Below are 20,057 nucleotides of genomic sequence, written 5' to 3' on the forward strand. Positions count from 1 at the left end.
TTAGTAACAGGTCAAGATCATTAGATACTGCCTTGTAAAAGGTCATCATTACAATTACTGTCATATCAGGTCAAGATCATTTATTTTACTACCCTATAACAGAAGATTATTGTAACATACATATGTTACAACGATCATTAGGTCAAGATCATTAGTTACTAACTAGAGTTAAAGGCAGTAAATCTAATCATCTTGTTGATAACAAGATGATTAGTTATAGTTATATAATTAGATTTATAATTAGATTTACTGTCCTATAACAATACCAAGATCATTAGATGAAAATCAATTTTCTGCCTTATTCTTGGCCAAGATCTACTGCCATATAAGAGGTCAACCCTTTCGACTTACAGGTCAAGATTATTAGATTTACTACCTTAAAACAGGTCATCATTAAATTTACTGCCTTGTAACATAAAATTTACTGCCTTAGAGCAGGTCAAGTTCATTAGATTTACTGCCATATAATTACTCAAAATGAATAAATTTACTTCCTTGTAATGGGTCGTGATCATAAGATCTACTACCTTGTATTAGATCTTTAGATTTACTACACTATAACAAATCCAGATCATTAGATTTACTGCCTGATCAGGTCAACATTATATTTACTGCCGTAAGATAATTAGACTTACTGGCAAGTGAAGATCATTAGATTTACGGCCATTGAAAAGATCAAAATCATTAGATATAATCTTATAACAAGTGAAGATCAAGGTGACTTACCTGAATATCATCTAAATTACTCGATTTATTGCCTTGTAACATGTCAAGATCATTAAATTTACTGCCTTATAGCAGGTCAAGATCATTAGATCTACTGCCCTTAACTGCCTTGTCATCATTAGATTTACTGTTTTATAGGTGAAGATTTACTGTCTTATGACATTCAAGATCTTTAGCGTTACTTCCTTGCAAAAGGTGACGGTCGTATGATTTGTGATCATTAGGCACCTTTACTGCCTTGTAAAAGGTGACGGTCGTAACAGGTCTTGTAACAGGTCAAGACCATTTGTTTTACTAACTTATATGTCAAGATTTTTGTTTTACTGCCTTATCAGGTCGTCTTAGAGTTACTGCCTTATAACTGGTAAACATCATTAGATTGTTGCCTTGTAACAGGTCAAAATTGAAGATCATAAGATTTACTGCCTTGAAACAGGTCGAAATTATTATATTTACTGCCTTTTAATAAGTTGAGATCATTAAATTTACTGCTACATTGTAGCAGGTGAAAATTTAAGGCCACTTAAAAGGTCAAAATCATTCGATACCCTTATAACAAGTGATCATTAGACACTGCCATATAACCTCAATATCATTTAAATTACTGCCTATCAAATGGGCAATATTATTACAAACGTCAAGATCTTTAGATCTATTTCCTTAAAACAGGTCAAGATTTATTGCTTTTTAACAGGTCAAGATCATTAAATTTACTGCCTCATAGCAGGTCAAGATCTACTGCCTTCTGATATGGCAAGATCAATAGATTTAGTGCTTTGTAACAGGTCAATACCAAAAGATTTATTTCTTTGTAACACAGCTCTTACATATGACACTTCAAAATCATTTAATTTCATACCCTGTAACCGTTCAAGATCATTAGATTACTGCCTTGTAGCAGGTGATGACTTACTGCCACGCAATAGATCAAGATCATTAGATTTACTGCCTTATAACAGGTCAATATTATTAGATTTATTGCCTTGTAACAAATTAAGATCATTTAAACAGGTCAATATTGCTTTTTAACAGGTCAAGATCATTAGATTTTCTGCCTTTTAAGAAGTCAGATTAAGATCATCTTAAGAGTTACTGCCTTATAACTGGTAAACATCATTAGATTGCTGCCTTATAAAATGTCAAGATCATTAGATTTACTGCCTTGTAACAGGGCAAGATTATTATATTTACTTCTTTGTAACAGGCAGATTTACTGCCTTCTAACAGGTCAAAATCATCATATTTACTTCCTTAAACAAATTGTAACAAATTAAGATAATTTAAACAGGTCAATATTATTAGAAATATTGCTTTTTAACAAGTCAAGATCATTAAATTTTCTGCCTTATAACAGGTTATCATTAGATTTACTGCCTTGTAAAAGGTGACGGTCGTCAAGATCATTAGATTTACTGCTCTTAACTGCCTTGTAAAAAGTCATCATTACTGCCTTATAACAGGTGAAGATTGTTAGATTTACTGTCTTACGACATTTCAAGATCTTTAGCGTTACTGCTTTGCAAAAGGTGACGGTCGTAGGATTTGTGAAGATCATTAGATTTACTGCCATTAAATTTACTAACTCATTAGCCTTGTTAAAGGTGACGGTCGTAAGATTTTTCCTTATGAAAGGTCATCATTATATTTCCAGTCTTTTAACGGGTCAAGATTTTTGTTTTACTACCTTATCTTAGAGTTACTGCCTTATAACTGGTAAACATCATTAGATTGCTGCCTTATAAAATGTAGAGATCATTAGATTTACTGCCTTGTAACAGGTCAAAATTAATATATTTACTTCCTTGTAACAGGCAGATTTCCTGCCGTATAACAGGTCAAAATCATCATATTTACTTCCTTAAACAAGTCAAGATCATTATAATTATTGCCTTTTAACAAGTAAAGATCATTAGATTTACTGCTATGCTCTAGCAGGTGAAGATCATTGGGCTTACTGCCATATAACTTAAATATTATCTAAATTACTGCCTATAAAAAGGACAATATTATTAGATTTATTGCCTTTTAATGTCAAGATTTATTGCCTCAAAACAGGTCATGATTAGATCTACTGCCTTATGATAAAGCAAGATCAAGAGATTTGTTTCTTTGTAACACATCACTTCAAGATCATTTGACTTGATACCCTATAACCGTTCAAGATCATTAGATTACTGCCTTGTAACAGGTGATGATCATTAGATTTACTGCCATATAATAGATCAATATCATTAGATTTTACTACTTACTACCTTATAACAGGTCAATATTATAAGATCATTTAAACAGGTCAATATTATCAGATATACTGCTTTTTAACAGCTCAAGATCATTAAATTTACTGCTTTATTACAGGTCAAGACCGTAAGATTTTTTCCTTATAAAAGGTCGTATAACAGGTCAAGATCATTAGATTGTTAGATTTACAGCAAGATTATTAGATTTACAGTCTTACGACATTTCAAGATCTTTAGAGTTACTGCCTTATAAAAGGTGAAGGTCGTAAGATTTGTGATCATTAAATTTACTGCCTTATAACAGGTCATCAGCTTTACTGCCATGTAAAAGGTGACGGTCGTAAGATTTTTTCCTTATAAAAGGTCATATTTCCAGTCTTGTAACAGGTCAAGACCATTTGTTTTACTAACATAACGTCAAGGTTTTGTTTTACTGCCTTATCCGGTCATCTTATCCTGCCTTTTAACTGGTAAACATCATAAGATTGCTGCGTTATAAAGATCATTACTTCCCTGTAACAGGTCAAAATCATTATATTTACTTGCTTAAACAAGTCAAGATCATTAGAATTACCGCCTTTTAACAAGGCAAGATCATTAAATTTACTTCCACGTTGTAGCAGGTGAAGATCATTAGATTTACAGCCATTTAAAAGGTCAAAATCATTAGATACTCTGATAACATGTGATCATTAGACTTACTGCCATTTTTTTTTTTTTTTTTACTAATCGCCATTTCCCGCATTAGCGAGGTAGCGTTAAGAACAGAGGATGAGGACTGGGCCTTTGAGGGAATATCCTCACCTGCCCCTTTCTCTGTTTCTTCTTTTGGAAAAAAAAAAAAAATGAGGGGAGGATTTCCAGCCTCCCGCTCCCTTCCCTTTTAGTCGCCTTCTACGACATGCAGGGAATACGTGGGAAGTATTCTTTCTCCCCTATCCCCAGGGATATAACCTCAATATCATTTAAATTACTGCCTATCAAAAGGGCAATATTATTAGATTTATTGCCTTGTAATAGATCAATATCATTAGATTTACTGCTTATTAACAGGTCATCATTATAACAGGTCAATATTATAAGATTTATTGCCTTGTAACAAATTAAGATCATTTAAACATATTAATATAATTAGATATACCGCTTTTTAACTGACATAACAGGTCAATGTTATTAGATTTATTGCCTTGTAACAAATTAAGATCATTTAAACATATTAATATCATTAGATATACCGCTTTTTAACTGACATAACAGGTCAAGATCATTAGTTTGCCTTATAACAAGTCAAGATCATTAGATTTACTGACATAAGATTTACTGTCGTAAGATTTTTTCCTTATAAAAGGTTAAGAATAATAACAGGTCAAGATCATGAGATGATTATGTTTACTGCCTTGTAAAAGGTTATCATTAGATTTACTGCCATATGATAGGTGGTCATTAGATTTACTGCCTTATAGCAGGTGAAGGTCAAGATCATTAGTTGGCCTTATAACAAGTCAAGATCATTAGATTTACTGTCGTAAGATTTTTTCCTTACAAAAGGTTAGGAATAATAACAGGTCAAGACCTTGTAAAAGGTTATCATTAGATTTACTGCCATATGATAGGTGGTCATTAGATTTACTGCCTTATAGCAAGTGAAGGTCAAGATCATTAGATTTACTGTCGTAAGATTTTTTCCTTATAAAAGGTCAAGAATAATAACAGGTCAAGATCATTAGATTTACTGCCCTTAACAGTTCAAGATGATTAGGTTTACTGCCTTGTAAAAGGTTATCATTAGATTTACTGAAGATTTACTGCCTTACGACATTTCAAGATCTTATAACTTGTGAAGATCATTAAATTTACTTGTAAAAGGTGGAGGTAGTAAGATTTTTTCCTTATAAAAGGTCAAGATTAATAGATTTACTGTCGTATAACAGGTCAAGACAATTAGATTTACTGCCTTGTAAAAGGTGACGGTCATCATTGTTTCCTTTCTTGTAACAGGTCATGTTACCAACATAACGTCAAGATTTTTGTTCATCTTAGAGTTACTGGTGAACATTAGATTGCTGCTGGTAAAGATATACTTGTAACAAGAAAAAATTGAAGATCATAAGATTTACTGCAGGTCAAAATCATTATATTTACTTCCTTAAACAGGTCAAGATCATTAGAATTACTACCTTTTATCATTACATAAATGATAAAGATTTACTGCCTAATAACAGGTCATCATAAAATTTACTTCCTTGTAACAGATCAAGATCATTAGATTTACTTTCTCCTAACAGGTGAACATCATTATGTTGACTGTCATATCAGGTCAAGATTATAATATCTACTTCCTTATGACAGGTCAAGATCATTAAATGCACGGGCTAACAACAGGTCAAGATCATTAGATTTACTGCTGCGTTCTTGCAGGTGATCATTAGATTTAGATATGACACCAAGATCATTTGATATGATACCCTATAACTATTAGTGCCTTGTAACTAGTGATGATCATTAAATTTACTGCAATGTAATAGATCAAGATCATATAACAGTTTATTTTATTAGATTTATTGCCTTATAACAGGTCAATATTATTAGATTTATTGCCTTGTAACAAATTAAGATCATTTAAACAGGTCAACATCATTAGATATACTGCTTTTTAACAAGTCAAGATCATTAAATTTACTTCCTTATAACAGGTCAAACATATCTAGGTCATTACATCAGGTCAAGATCATTAGAGTTACTACCTATTAACAAGATGATTAGATTTACTGCCTGATAACTAGATTATATAATCAGATTTATAATTAGATTTACTGTCCTCATAACTTCCTTGTAACAGATCAAGATCATTAGATTTAATTTCTTGTATGTTTACTGTCATAATTAGTCGTTAGTATCATTAGATACTGCCTTGTAAAAGGTCAAGATCATTACAATTACTGTCATATCAGGTCAAGATCATTTATTTTACTACCCTATAACAGATTATTGTAACAGATATATTACAACGATAATTAGGTCAAGATTATTAGTTACTACCTATCAACTGCCTTTAACTAGGTTATATAATTAGATTTATAATTAGATTTACTGTCCTATAACAATACCAAGATCATTAGGTGAAAATCAATTTTCTGCCTTATTCTTGGCTAAGATCTACTGCCATATAAGAGGTCAAGATTTACTACCTTAAAACAGGTCATCATTTACTGCCTTATAACAGATCATAAAATTTATTGCCACAAGGCAATAAATTTTATGATGACCTGCCATATAATTACTCAAAATGAATAAATTTACTTCCTTGTAATGGGTCAAGTGATCATAAGATCTACTACCTTGTAGTAACAAATCCAGATCATTAGATTTACTGCCTGATCAGGTCAACATTATATTTACTGCCTTATAACAGGTGAAGATAATTAGATTTACTGCCTGGTAACAGGTCAAAATTATTAGAGATATGGGCTAATAACAGGTCATCATTTACTGCTACATTGTGGCAAGTGAAGATCATTAGATTTACGGCCATTGAAAAGATCACAATCATTAGATATAATATCATATAACAAGTGAAGATCAAGGCGACTTACCTGAATATCATTTAAATTACCTTGTAACATGTCAAGATCATTAGATCTATTGCCTTAAAACAGGTCAAGGTCATTAGATTTATTGCTTTTTAACAGGTCAAGATCATTAAATTTACTGCCTTATAGCAGGTCAAGATCATTAGATCTACTGCCCTTAACTGCCTTGTAAAAGGTCATCATTAGATTTACTGCTTTATAGGTGAAGATTATTAGATTTAGTCTTACGACTAAAAGATCTTTAGGTGACGGTCGTAAGATTTGTGAAGATCATTAGATTTAGTGCCTTATAACAGGTCAAGATAACATGCACCTTTACTGCCTTGTAAAAGGTGACGGTCGTAACAGGTCTTGTAACAGGTCAAGACCATTTGTTTTACTAACATGTCAAGATTTTTGTTTTACTGCCTTATCAGGTCGTCTTAGAGTTACTGACTTATAACTGGTAAACATCATTAGATTGCTGCCTCATAACAGGTCAAAATTGAAGATCATAAGATTTATTGCCTTATAACAGATCAAAATTATTATATTTACTTGCTTAAACAAGTCAAGATCATTAGAATTACTGCCTTTTAACAAGTTGAGATCATTAAATTTACTGCTACATTGTAGCAGGTGAAAATTTAGGGCCACTTAAAAGGTCAAAATCATTCGATACCTATAAGTGATCATTAGACACTGCCATATAACCTCAATATCATTTAAATTACTGGCTATTACATGGGCAATATTATTAGATTTATTGCCTTGTAACATGTCAAGATCATTAGATCTATTTCCTTAAAACAGGTCAAGATTTATTGCTTTTTAACAGGTCAAGATCATTAAATTTACTGCCTCATAGCAGGTCAAGATCTACTGCCTTCTGATAAGGTAAGATCAATAGATTTAGTGCTTTATAACAGGTCAAGACCAAAAGATTTGTTTCTTTGTAACACAGCACTTACATATGACACTTCAAAATCATTTAATTTCATACCCTGTAACCGTTCAAGATCATTAGATTACTGCCTGGTAACAGGTGATGATTTACTGCCATGCAATAGATCAAGATCATTATATTTACTGCCTTATAACAGGTCAATATTATTAGATTTATTGCCTTGTAACAAATTAAGATCATTTAAACAGGTCAATATTGCTTTTTAACAGGTCAAGATCATTAGATTTTCTGCCTTTTAAGAAGTCAAGATCATTAGTTTGCCTTTTAACAGGTTAAGATAATGTTAGAGTTACTGCCTTATAACTGGTAAGCATCATAAAGATCATTAGATTTACTGCCTTGTAACAGGTCAAGATTATTATATTTACTTCCTTGTAACAGGCAGATTTACTGCCTTCTAACAGGTCAAAATCATCATATTTACTTCCTTAAACAAATTGTAACAAATTAAGATCATTTAAACAGGTCAATATTGCTTTTTAACAGGTCAAGATCATTAAATTTTTTGCCTTTTAAGAGTCAAGATCATTAGTTTGCATTATAACAGGTTATCATTAGATTTACTGCCTTGTAAAAGGTGACGGTCATCAGATTTTTTCCTTATAAAAGGTCGATTTACTGTCAAGATCATTAGATTTACTGCTCTTAACTGTCTTGTAAAAGGTCATCATTACTGCCTTATAATAGGTGAAGATTGTTAGATTTACTGTCCTACGACATTTCAAGATCTTTAGCGTTACTGCTTTGCAAAAGGTGACGGTCGTAGGATTTGTGAAGATCATTAAATTTACTGCCATTAAATTTACTAACAGGTTCTCATTAGCTTTACTGCATTGTAAAAGGTGACGGTCGTAAGATTTTTCATCATTATTATATATCCAGTCTTGTAACGGGTCAAGACCATTTGCTTTACTAACTTATGACGTTAAGATTTTTGTTTTACTACCGTATCTTAGAGTTACTGCCTTATAACTGGTAAACATCATTAGATTGCTGCCTTACAAAATGTCAAGATCATTAGATTTACTGCCTTGTAACAGGCAGATTTCCTGCTATATAACAGGTCAAAATCTTAAACAAGTCAAGATCATTATAATTATTGCCTTTTAACAAGTAAAGATCATTAGATTTACTGCTATGTTCTAGCAGGTGAAGATCATTGGGCTTACTGCCATATAACCTCAATATTATTTAAATTACTGCCTATCAAAAGGGCAATATTATTAGATTTATTGCCTTTTAACATGTCAAGATCTATTGCCTTAAAACAGGTCATGATTAGATCTATTGCCTTATCAAGATCAAGAGATTGTTTCTTTGTAACACATCACTGACATATGAAACTTCAAGATCATTTGACTTGATACCCTATAACCGTTCAAGATCATTAGATTACTGCTTTGTAACAGGTGATGATTACTGTAGATTTACTGCCATGTAATAGATCAATATCATTAGATTTTACTACTTACTACCTTATAACAGGTCAATATTATAAGATCATTTAAACAGGTCAATATTATCAGATATACTGCTTTTTAACAGGTCAAGATCATTAAATTTACTGCCTTATTACAGGTCAAGATCATTAGTTTGCCTTATAATAGGTTCAGATCATTAGATTTACTGCCTTGTAAAACGTGACGACCGTAAGATTTTTTCCTTATAAAAGGTCAAGATCATTAGATTTACTGCCCTTAATTGCCTTGTAAAAGGTCATTAGATTTATTGCCTTATAGACATTTCAAGATCTTTAGAGTTACTGCCTTATAAAAGGTGAAGGTCGTAAGATTTGTGATCATTAAATTTACTGCCTTATAACAGGTCATCAGCTTTACTGCCATGTAAAAGGTGACGGTCGTAAGATTTTTTCCTTATAAAAGGTCTTACTAACTTATAACGTTATGATTTTGTTTTACTGCCTTATCTGGTCATCTTATCCTGCCTTTTAACTGGTAAACATCATAAGATTGCTGCCTTATAAAATGTCAAGATCATTAAATCATTAGATTTACTTCCTTGAAACAGGTCAAAATCATTATATTTACTTGCTTAAACAAGTCAAGATCATTAGAATTACTGCCTTTTAACAAAGCAAGATCATTAAATTTACTTCTACGTTGTAGCAGGTGAAGATCATTAGATTTACAGCCATTTAAAAGGTCAAAATCATTAGATACCCTGATAACATGTGATCATTAGACACTGCCATACTGCAATATCATTTAAATTACTGCCTATCAAAAGGGCAATATTATTAGATTTATTGCCTTGTAATATGTCAAACCTTAAAACAGGTCGTCATTAGATTTATTGCTTTTTAACAGGTCAAGAGCATTAGATTTACTGCCCTTAAATGCCTTGTAAAAGGTCATCATTAGATTTACTGCCTTATAATAGGTCAAGCTCATTTGATTAGATTTTCACCTTCTATAAGAAGGTGAAAATTGATAGATTTACTGTCTAACATTTCAAGATCTTTAGTTTCTTGTGAAGATCGTTAACACGTCAAGATCATTAGACTTACTGTCTTATAAACAGGTCAAGATCATTAGACTTACTGTCATAACAGGTCAAGATCATTAGATATATTGCAAAGACAATATAAGTATTGTCGAAATCATTCGATTTACTGCCTTATAATGGTTCAAGATTATTAGATTTAAGATCCTATAACATTTTAAGATCGGAAGATTACTTCCTTCTAACAAGATCATTACATTTATTGCCTTATAACAGGTCAACAGGTCAAGATCATTAGATTTACAGCATTATAAAAGGTAAAATCATGATATTCACTGACTCATACCAGTGCCGAGATCGTTAAATTTACTGCCTTGAAACAGGTCATTATCATTAGATTTTCTGCCTTATAACAGGTCAGGATCATTAGATTTACTGCCTTGTAACAGGTAAAGATCATCATGATTAGATGTATTGCCTTATAATGTCAAAATTATTAGATTCACTGCCAAATGGCCAAGATTATTAGATTTAAGACCCTATAACCGTTCAAGATCATCCTAAGAGGTTAGGATCATTAGATCTATTGCTACTTATTGCCATTTACTGCCATATAGATCATTAAAATTTTTTGCTTTTTATAAAACGTCATCATTAAATTTATTACCTTTAGATTAGATCTACTGCCTTTTTACAGGACAAGATCATTAAATTTACTGCCTTATAGAAATCATTAGATTTACTAACTTATAACAGGTTAAGTTCATTAGATTAACTGCCTCAAAAAAGGTCATGATCAATAGATTTACTTCCTTGTATGTTTACTGTCTTATAATAGGTCGTTAATAACAGGTCAAGATCATTAGAGATACTGCCTTGTAACAGGTCAAGATCATCACAATTACTGTCATATCAGGTCATCATAATATTTACTGCCTTATAACATTTCAAGAACAGGACATCATTAAATTTATTCTTGGCCTTATTTTTGGCCAAGATTATTAGATCTTTGGACATACTACTATATAACGGGTCAAGACCTTAAAACAGGTCAAGATCATTAAATTTACTGCCAGTATAAATTTACTTCCTTGTAACCGGTCAAGATTATTCGATTTACTGTGATCATAAGATGATCATACTTCCATGTAACAAATCTAGATCATTAGATTTACTGCCTAATCAGGTCATCATTATATTTACTGTTATAAACAGGTCAAGATATTTAGATTTACTGCCTTATAACAGGTCAAGATCATTAGATGTATGGGCTAATAACAGGTCAAGATCATTAGATATATGGGCTAATAACAGGTCAAGATTATTAGATTTACTTCTACGTTGTAGCAGGTGAGCATTAGATTTACGTCCATTTAAACCTTACTGCCATATCAATATCATTTAAATTACTGCCTATTTATTGCCTTGTAACATGTCAAGATCATTGCCTAAAATAGGTCGTCATTATATTTATTGCTTTTTAACAAGTCAAGATCATTAAATTTAGTCTTATAGCAGTTCAAGATCATTAGATCTACTGCCTTATGATAAGGCAATATCAATAGATTTAGTGCCTTGTGACAGGTTGATTTACTTCCTTGTAACAGGTCAAGATTAAAGATCATAAGATTTACTGCCTTATAACGGGTCAAAATCATCATATTTACTTGCTTAAACAAGTCAAGATTACTGCATTTTAACAAGTCAAGATCATTAGATTTACTGCAACGTTGTAGCAGGTGAAGATCATTAAATTTACGGTCAAAATCATTAGATATAAGGGCAATATTATTAGATTTATTGCCTTGTAACATGTCAAGATCATTAGATCTGTTGCCTTAAAACAGGTCAAGGTCATTGGATTTATTGCTTTTTAAAAGGTTATCATTAAATTTACTGCCTTATAGCAGGTCAAGATCATTAGTTTGCCTTGCTACAGGTTAAGATCATTAAATTTACTGCCTTGTAAAATGTGACGGTCGTATAATAGGTCATCATTAGATTTACTGCCCTTAACTGCCTTGTAAAAGGTCATCATTAGATTTAAAAGGTCAAAATTTTAACAAGTCAAGATCATTAAATTTAGTCTTATAGCAGTTCAAGATCATTAGATCTACTGCCTTATGATAAGGCAAGATCAATAGATTTAGTGCCTTGTGACAGGTTGATTTACTTCCTTGTAACAGGTAAAGATCATAAGATTTAATGCCTTATAACGGGTCAAAATCATTATATTTACTTGCTTAAACAAGTCAAGATTACTGCATTTTAACAAGTCAAGATCATTAGATTTACTGCAACGTTGTAGCAGGTGAAGATCATTTAAATTACTGCCTATCAAAAGGGCAATATTATTAGATTTATTGCCTCGTAACATGTCAAGATCGTTAGATCTGTTGCCTTAAAACAGGTCGTCATTAGATTTATTGCTTTTTAAAAGGTCATTAAATTTACTGCCTTATAGCAGGTCAAGATCATTAGTTTGCCTTGTAACAGGTTAAGATCATTAAATTGTAAAATGTGACGGTCGTATAACAGGTCAGGATCATTAGATTTACTGCCCTTAACTGCCTTGTAAAAGGTCATCATTAGATTTACTGTCTTATAGATGGTGATTATTAGATTTACTGTCTTACGACATTTCAAGATCTTTAGTTACTGCCTTGTAAAAGGTGACGGTCGTAAGATTTGTGAAGATCATTAAATTTACTGCCTTAAACAGGTCAACATCATTAGATTTACTGCCTTGTAAAAGGTGACAAGGTTACAAGACAGGAGTCTTGTAACAGGTCATGTTACTAACATAACATGTCAAGATTTTTGTTTTACTGCCTTATCAGGTTATTTTAGAGTTACTGCCTTATAACTGGTGAACATCATTAGATTGCTGCAAGATAATTAGATATACTGGTAAAGATTATTAGATTTACTTCCTTGTAACAAGTCAAGATCATTAGATTTACTGTCTTCTAAAAATTGAAGATCATAAGATTTACTGTTATAAACAGGTCAAAATCATTATATTTACTTCCTTAAACAGAATTCCTTTTAACTGCCCAGATTTGCTGCCTAAAAACGTGAAAATCATTCGATTTAAAGCTTAGGTCAATATCATTAGATTTACTGCCTTTTTATAGAACATATTGCATTTACTGCAATATGAAAGGTAAAATCATAGGGTTCAATGACTTCTTAACATCAAGATCATTAAGATTTACTACCTTTTAATAAGTCAAGATCATTAGATTTAAACCTTATAACAGGCCAAGATCATTAGATTTATTGCTACGGCACTTATTGCTAAGGATTATTGCCTTGTAACAGGTCAAGATCATTAGAATTACTTCCTTTTAATAACAGGTCAAGATCATTGCAAAAAGACAAGATTATAAACCTTATAATCATAATGTTTACTGACTCATACCAGGCCGATATCAATATCATTAGATTTTCAGCCTTGTATAAGCTGTAAATATATACTGCCTTGTAACAGATCAAGATCATCATATTTACAGGTCAAGATGACTAGATTTATTGCCATATAACGTCAAAATTATTAGATTTACTGCCATATAATGGGTCAAGATCATTAGATTTAAAGCTTATTATACATTATAGATTTACTGCCTCATAACAGATTAATATCAGTAGATTTACTGCCTTATAACATGCCTTTATAGCATGCAAGATCATTTGTTACTGCCTTAAAATAGGTCATCATTAGATTTAATGCCTTGTGACAGGTCAAGATCATCAGTTCAAGATTTACTGCCTTATAACAAGTCAAGAACATTGGATTTACTGCCCTATAATTTTTACTGACATGATCATTAGATTTCCTAATTCATAACAGATCAAGATCATTAGAATTACTGGTCACTGCCAAGTTAGGTCAGGTCCAAGATCGATTCACAAACTTATAACAGGTCATTAGATTTACTGCCGTATAACAGGTCAAGATCATTAAATTTACCGCTTTATAACAGGTCAAGATTTTAGATTTACAGGTCATCATTAGTGTCGAAACCATTATATTTATTCTCTTATAACAGGTCAATATCATTAGAACATCTACATACCGAAACCAAATTGCATTAGAAGGTAAGATATCCTTTAGTAATTTTGTTTCAAAAAATTCCATGTAAAGAATTTTTGAGCATAATAATCTCCATTAAATTGAAATACACAATTCAATGAAATTAGGCTTTGAAACAAATATTCTAGAAGGTCATTAACTGGAAATTTAGTGAAAAGTGAGGAAACATCAAAGCTAACTAGTTTGAAATCAAAATTAACATTGATATTGTTTATCTTGTTGACTACATTGTTCATGATATTAGAATTTGATACCTTACCCACTAAAGGGTAACTGACCATTTCGACAATTTATGTGACGGAGCCTGAAAAATTCTGCTTGTGTCTTGATAAGTCCATACATATATGGCAATGAAGGGGACAAAGATGACAAACTTTTGATAAGAGAAATCCATTGACAGCACGTCGTTCCAATGCATTCCTTGCATGCCTTTCACCTCCCTGCATGTTCAGGCCCCGATTGCTCAAAATCTTTTCCACTTCATCCTTCTTCCACCTCCAATTTGGTCTCCCACTTCTGCTCATTCCCTCCATATCTGACACACATAACCTTTTTGTCAATCTTCTCTCCATGTGGCCAAACCATTTCAATACACCCTGTGCCTGCACAGCATTTTGTAGCCACCATGCCTTGGTGAGAGTCATGAAGGTAGAACATAACATTATTGAGCTAGGTGTCATGAGAACAACACCTTTGTCTGTGGTGCGGTTGTCTTGTGTTTTCCACAAGTCCCATAGTGCTGTGGGTACTTCTTTTTCTGTCCATCGTGAAGCTGATGGTAGGTGTCAGTGAAAAGGGCTACAACAACAATTTCACTGCCCAGATATATGCAGTTGCATATATCTAAGGTGACATCCACCTCTCCCTCCCGGTCTGCTGGGGTAAGGTCGACCACTGGTGCACGGGAAAGTGCGTCAGGGATTGAAAGCTCTTTCCCCTTCAGTAACACCGTTAAAGAAAACTTGTCTTCTCCTTCAGATGCACATTATAAGAAAGGGTACGAGACATAAAGATATAAACATAAAAACTTTATTTCCAATACTCACATAAATAAACAAATTCTAATGAAGGGATGCAAAGTGTAAGATTAAGAAAAGAATTCAGAATTTGTTAAACCATTTATTATACAGGAATAACACTCATCCCCTCTGAACTATTATACATCACATCTTGCATAAAGACTCATCAACTATAAACTGAAAAGAGTTGAACTCAGTGAATAGCTTTACATCTCTTGTGTCATGTACACCTCTTCCTAACAGGGTGGCACATGCTGAATCTTCCTCAGATACAGGAAGTTTGGTTTGTTTATCACATTAGAGGAACAAATGCTTCTTGCTTTCAAAAAGAAATAATAATGTGTAAAGTTGAGGGCTATTTCAGCAAATATACACAAGCAAAAGCAGAAAAACCTGAAAAGAAAGAGAATCATATACTGACAATAGAGATGAAGAAATGGGGAAATAATCATGTGAAGTCTGAGAATATATACCATATATATTATACTGGTTCTGCAGTATAAATGTGATTAATACCACCCTGGGAAGAAAGAGCAATCCCTAACTTGGCAGTACCGCACTTTCAGGCCACCTTGTCTTCCGCCTCACAGCTTCATCACACATATAAATCTTCCCATATATATAAATATATATATATATACAGTGAGATCCTAAAAGATACGCACATATGAGAATCATTAACTACAACAGACCCTATAAAAGCTTCAAGACAACATTCTATAAACTACAGAGAAAAATATGTTTTGCTTTTAACAAATACTCCCTATGTCACCAAATATCTATACATATTTACAAAACAAGAGACACAAAGCAAAACACCCAAGTACAAAATTAGTTTAAGGTGCGTTTTGCAAACACTCATATACACATGCAAATTATCATGTGCTTTCACAGCACAAAGCTACAACCCCATGCATTCAAAATCCATTCAAATATCACATTTATGCTCATGGCAATGTTATTAGGTACAGAAATTCATTTTTTCATAATCAAAATGCTTGAAATGAGGTAACAACCAATTTAGATAAAACCAGAACAATCAGTGGTTACACCAGATAAAAGTAGTTAAAATATCTTATAAATTGCATTGTCTCACTTAAAATATCTTATAAATTGCATTGTCTCACATATCTCATTTTGATAGAGCATTACAATCTTTTACAGAGGTAGTGTTTATGCATTTTACTCAAAATCTAAAACACAGATGCACCTATATTTTCTTATTGTATGAAAAAAAAATCTTAAATAATTCTTCCCATAAAGTTCACTCAAATTTTATATCAAACACTCCAGAAAAGCAATTGTATATGAAAATGGCATAAATTATTTAGTACTAAATAGCTACAGAACAGCCTCCTAAAAGTCTTAGATTGGAAGGCACAGTCAACATCACAGTCATGACACAGCAGCAGCAACAAATTTGTTGTGGCACTCAAGATAGTAGCTAGCACTGCAAAATTAGTTTCACTTTAATAATTCTGGAAGTGGATCTTCTGTTCTTTTGGGTGCTGATTCTAATGTGACTTAAGAACCACTTCATGATTTACAAAAAGTATGATTATCCATTTCTCAAGATATCAAAAAAAGTCGGCATGCAAGCACTGAATCACATACCAATTTCTATTATACCTAATGGAAGTATATTTACCAGCCACTTTTCCAAAAGGAAAACACTAAACATAAATTGGCACTTGAAAGTGAACACAAACATTTCATATTTTCATGTGGATAAATTAGTATCCATTGGCATCTTTATCAAGATTTCCAGAGAGCGTTGGGTCTGGCCTCTTTCTTTCAAAGAAACCTAATTTCCACAAAATTAAAACAATAATTATGAGAACTAAAAGTCCAGCAAAAATTGAAACTAATATTACCCAGAGGGGTACTTCTTCAGGTGGAAGTTGATCAAGTAAATCAGGATATGCTAAGGTCTCAGCTGAGGCAGTATCATCAGACTGATCTTGGTCTTCACGAATGTCCTCTGGAAGAATTAATGAGGCCCTTGATTTAATGCTTACATAGCTAACACGAGGATAGTCTTCAACTAATGTAGAATTCCACAGTCGTGACTTAATACGAATACTTGCTGATTGCCTGGCTCCTAAGTTGCGAATGTTGCAACGGAAAACAAAGCATTTTGCAGTTGGGAAATCGCCATCACATCTCTGAAATAAACATACCAATAATCAACACTGATAAGCAATTCAAATATTTCCATTTTTTCTAAAAGATAAGCCTAATCTACATTTTTCATATCATCTGTAATTCAAGCTGATTATATAATTTAATCAATGCATTCTGCTCACATAATTCCTGGTGCTCTATCTCAAACTATTTTCATCAAACACACTCAGAGAGACTGCTCTGGAAATGATATACTAGTATCAGCAACAAGAATCCAACAACTGTGTTTTCACTTACCAGATTCACTACTTGCATTGTTTTGCCTGTCTGAGTATCTGTCACAGCCTGGGGCTTGATAATGAGCTCCTTTTCACGCTTAATCCGCTTTCAAATCTCGTCGCTGTCTTGTTTGCTCATCTTCATTTTGTGGGGATGAAGCAGACACCTCTTCTCTGTAAAATCTACGATCCCAGTTTTCAGGCCAACTAGAATACACTCTTCGCGTGTAAACTGTCGTCTTCCCAGTTTCGGGATCTACTTCCACACGAGTATATGTACCATTTTCATCAGGAACTAATGACTCATGAAGATCCACTCCTCTATCTGAGGAGCTACTTGTGCTATCAAAATGTCCTTGAGAGTTGTCCAAATTGTCAAAGTTTCTTTGGTAATGAGTGGAGTGGGTATTCCATTCAGCTTTATTTTGGCCTCCTCTGCCCGAGCTTAAATCCCATGTGGTAGTTCTCAACTTGCTAGAATCCATTCTTGAGTCCATGCTGTTCCCATACCTATCAGAATCAGCCCTAAAAGTATTACCTTGGGGTCTGGGAACTCCATTAGACTGACCTCTGAAATTCATTTCTCCAGCTGTACTTCGATCATCAGTATATGTTCTCTCATCCACATCACCAAAACTTTCACGGTCATTATAACTATGCTGAACCTTTCTGTCTTGGTCAGTTCTATGCCCATGAGACTCTGTTGTCCTTATAATTTCAGTCCTTTTATGACCAAGAGAATGGCCTGTGTGACTTCCTCTGTCATTCCAGTCAAAAATGGTTTTTCTGTAACCATTATCATCAAGATTTTTGTCATGTTCATGGTGACTTCTGCCTTTATCATCAATAGTCACTCTGTCATAGTCATAGTCACCTGAATCACTTGTAAAGCTGTCACCATCAACATGACCTGAAGTCCTATCATGGCCATCTGTATAAGTTCTCTGACCACCAGAACTAACTCTTCTATCACTTCCACCATCACCATGTCTAAAATCATTCCCAAATCTTCCCCTAGATTCATAAGTGCGGGTACCAGTGAAATCATCCTCCCCTGTTCTTCTGGTGGGGTGTGCCCTGTTTACATTATCCACTCTGTGTATGCCACTTTCTGTTCTCCACTCTCCTCTTCCCACTGATTCTTCTGGCCAACTAGACCTATCATTATCAGTGTCGGTCCTTCCTCCATATATGTGAACTCTCCTAATACCTTCACTGTCTAGGGCTGTATCATCTCCAGTAGTTTGTGTCCTAGAATCACCATCAACTATTCTAGTTTCTTCATTGTAAGTTTTTCTGTAGTGATCATTTCCGCTTCCCCCATAACCTTCAGAATGAGTTCTGATGGTTTCACCCCTGTTAGCAGGTATGCTGCTATGACCACCACCTTGCAATCTCCTACCATATCCATCTGAAGAACCAGACCTCTCCAACTCATCTGTATCACTACCAAAATTTGCATCGAGTGCACCTCCACCTGACTGAGAAGTCCTGTGATTCTCCCAATGAAATCGATCATCTTCAGGAACACTATCAGAAGTCCTAACACCTGAAGAGGATGTCTCAGTATAAGTCCGTCTGTAGCCACCACCATCACTCCATCGTCCTCTTGGAATTTCCTCTTCAGTAGTTTCTTCCTTTACAGTTACTCTCCTGCTTTCATGATGTGTTTCATGAAATTTTGTTTTGTTATCAGGGGAAACTCCAAAAGAGGTACGAGTCTCTTCATGATGACTAACAACAGTACCATCTTCATCTCCCACATTATCTATGTTATTAATCCTAAATTTAGATCCACCTGAAGAAGAGTAAACCCTACGACTGACTCGTGTATGTGTTCTCCCATGCTCTCTAGCACCCTCTTCGTGAAATCCACTTCCTTCCTCTTCATAACCAGAAGGATCGAAATCAGACTTGCTGATACCAGATGATGATGATGATGAAAAACTGGAGGAAGAAGATGAACTAGAAGAAGATCCACTGGATGAGGATGTCCGTTCAGTGGATACAGAGAATTCCTTTCCAGATGTTGTTTTGGAAGTCTTCTTTTTTATAGTAGTAGTATTAGTTACCTTCTTTGTCGTTGTCTTTGTTATCTTAACACCTCCAGCATCAACTCCAGATTCAATTTCATCTTTATCCTCCGTTTCCTCAGGTGTTTCAACACCTGGTCTTGGGGAATCTGGCGTCTCTAATTCATTTTCCACTTCTGTACCAGATGGCTGAAGCCGTCGAAGAATTAGGGGATTTATCACCCTTGAGTCTAATTCACACTCTCCGATACCTGTAAAAAAATATACATTAACTTGCGAGCACATACTGAAAAAAAGTATTGTACAGAAAATCATATAAAATGTTTAAGATAGAAATATGAATACACAGCTTTCAGATGGTATGAGCATGTGCATAAAATAATTATGTGAAGAATAACCAAGAGTGACAAGGAAAAAATGTAGTATCAAGATAGAGGACAACCATGCACAGAACACAAAGGAGAGATTGAAGCACAGAACACAAAGGAGAGATTGTGAAGGTCTTTCTTTAACATCCAAACATGCAAAAACTTTGTTACATGTAA

The 20,057-nt window shown here is 33.5% G+C and overlaps 1 protein-coding gene across 1 annotated transcript; it reads right to left on the minus strand.

Annotated features, from left to right (window-relative positions):
- Window positions 1–15,163: 15,163 nt before the first annotated feature.
- On the minus strand, window positions 15,164–19,854 carry LOC139746066 (uncharacterized). The gene is given in 3 exon segments (XM_071656909.1): window positions 15,164–17,242; window positions 17,499–17,588; window positions 17,590–19,854. Coding segments are annotated over 3 exon segments (2,760 nt in total). The 5' UTR covers window positions 19,828–19,854; the 3' UTR covers window positions 15,164–16,810.
- Between the last annotated feature and the right edge of the window lie 203 nt (window positions 19,855–20,057).

Source organism: Panulirus ornatus, chromosome 63, assembly GCF_036320965.1.
Source record: "Panulirus ornatus isolate Po-2019 chromosome 63, ASM3632096v1, whole genome shotgun sequence".
Taxonomy (NCBI): domain Eukaryota; kingdom Metazoa; phylum Arthropoda; class Malacostraca; order Decapoda; family Palinuridae; genus Panulirus; species Panulirus ornatus.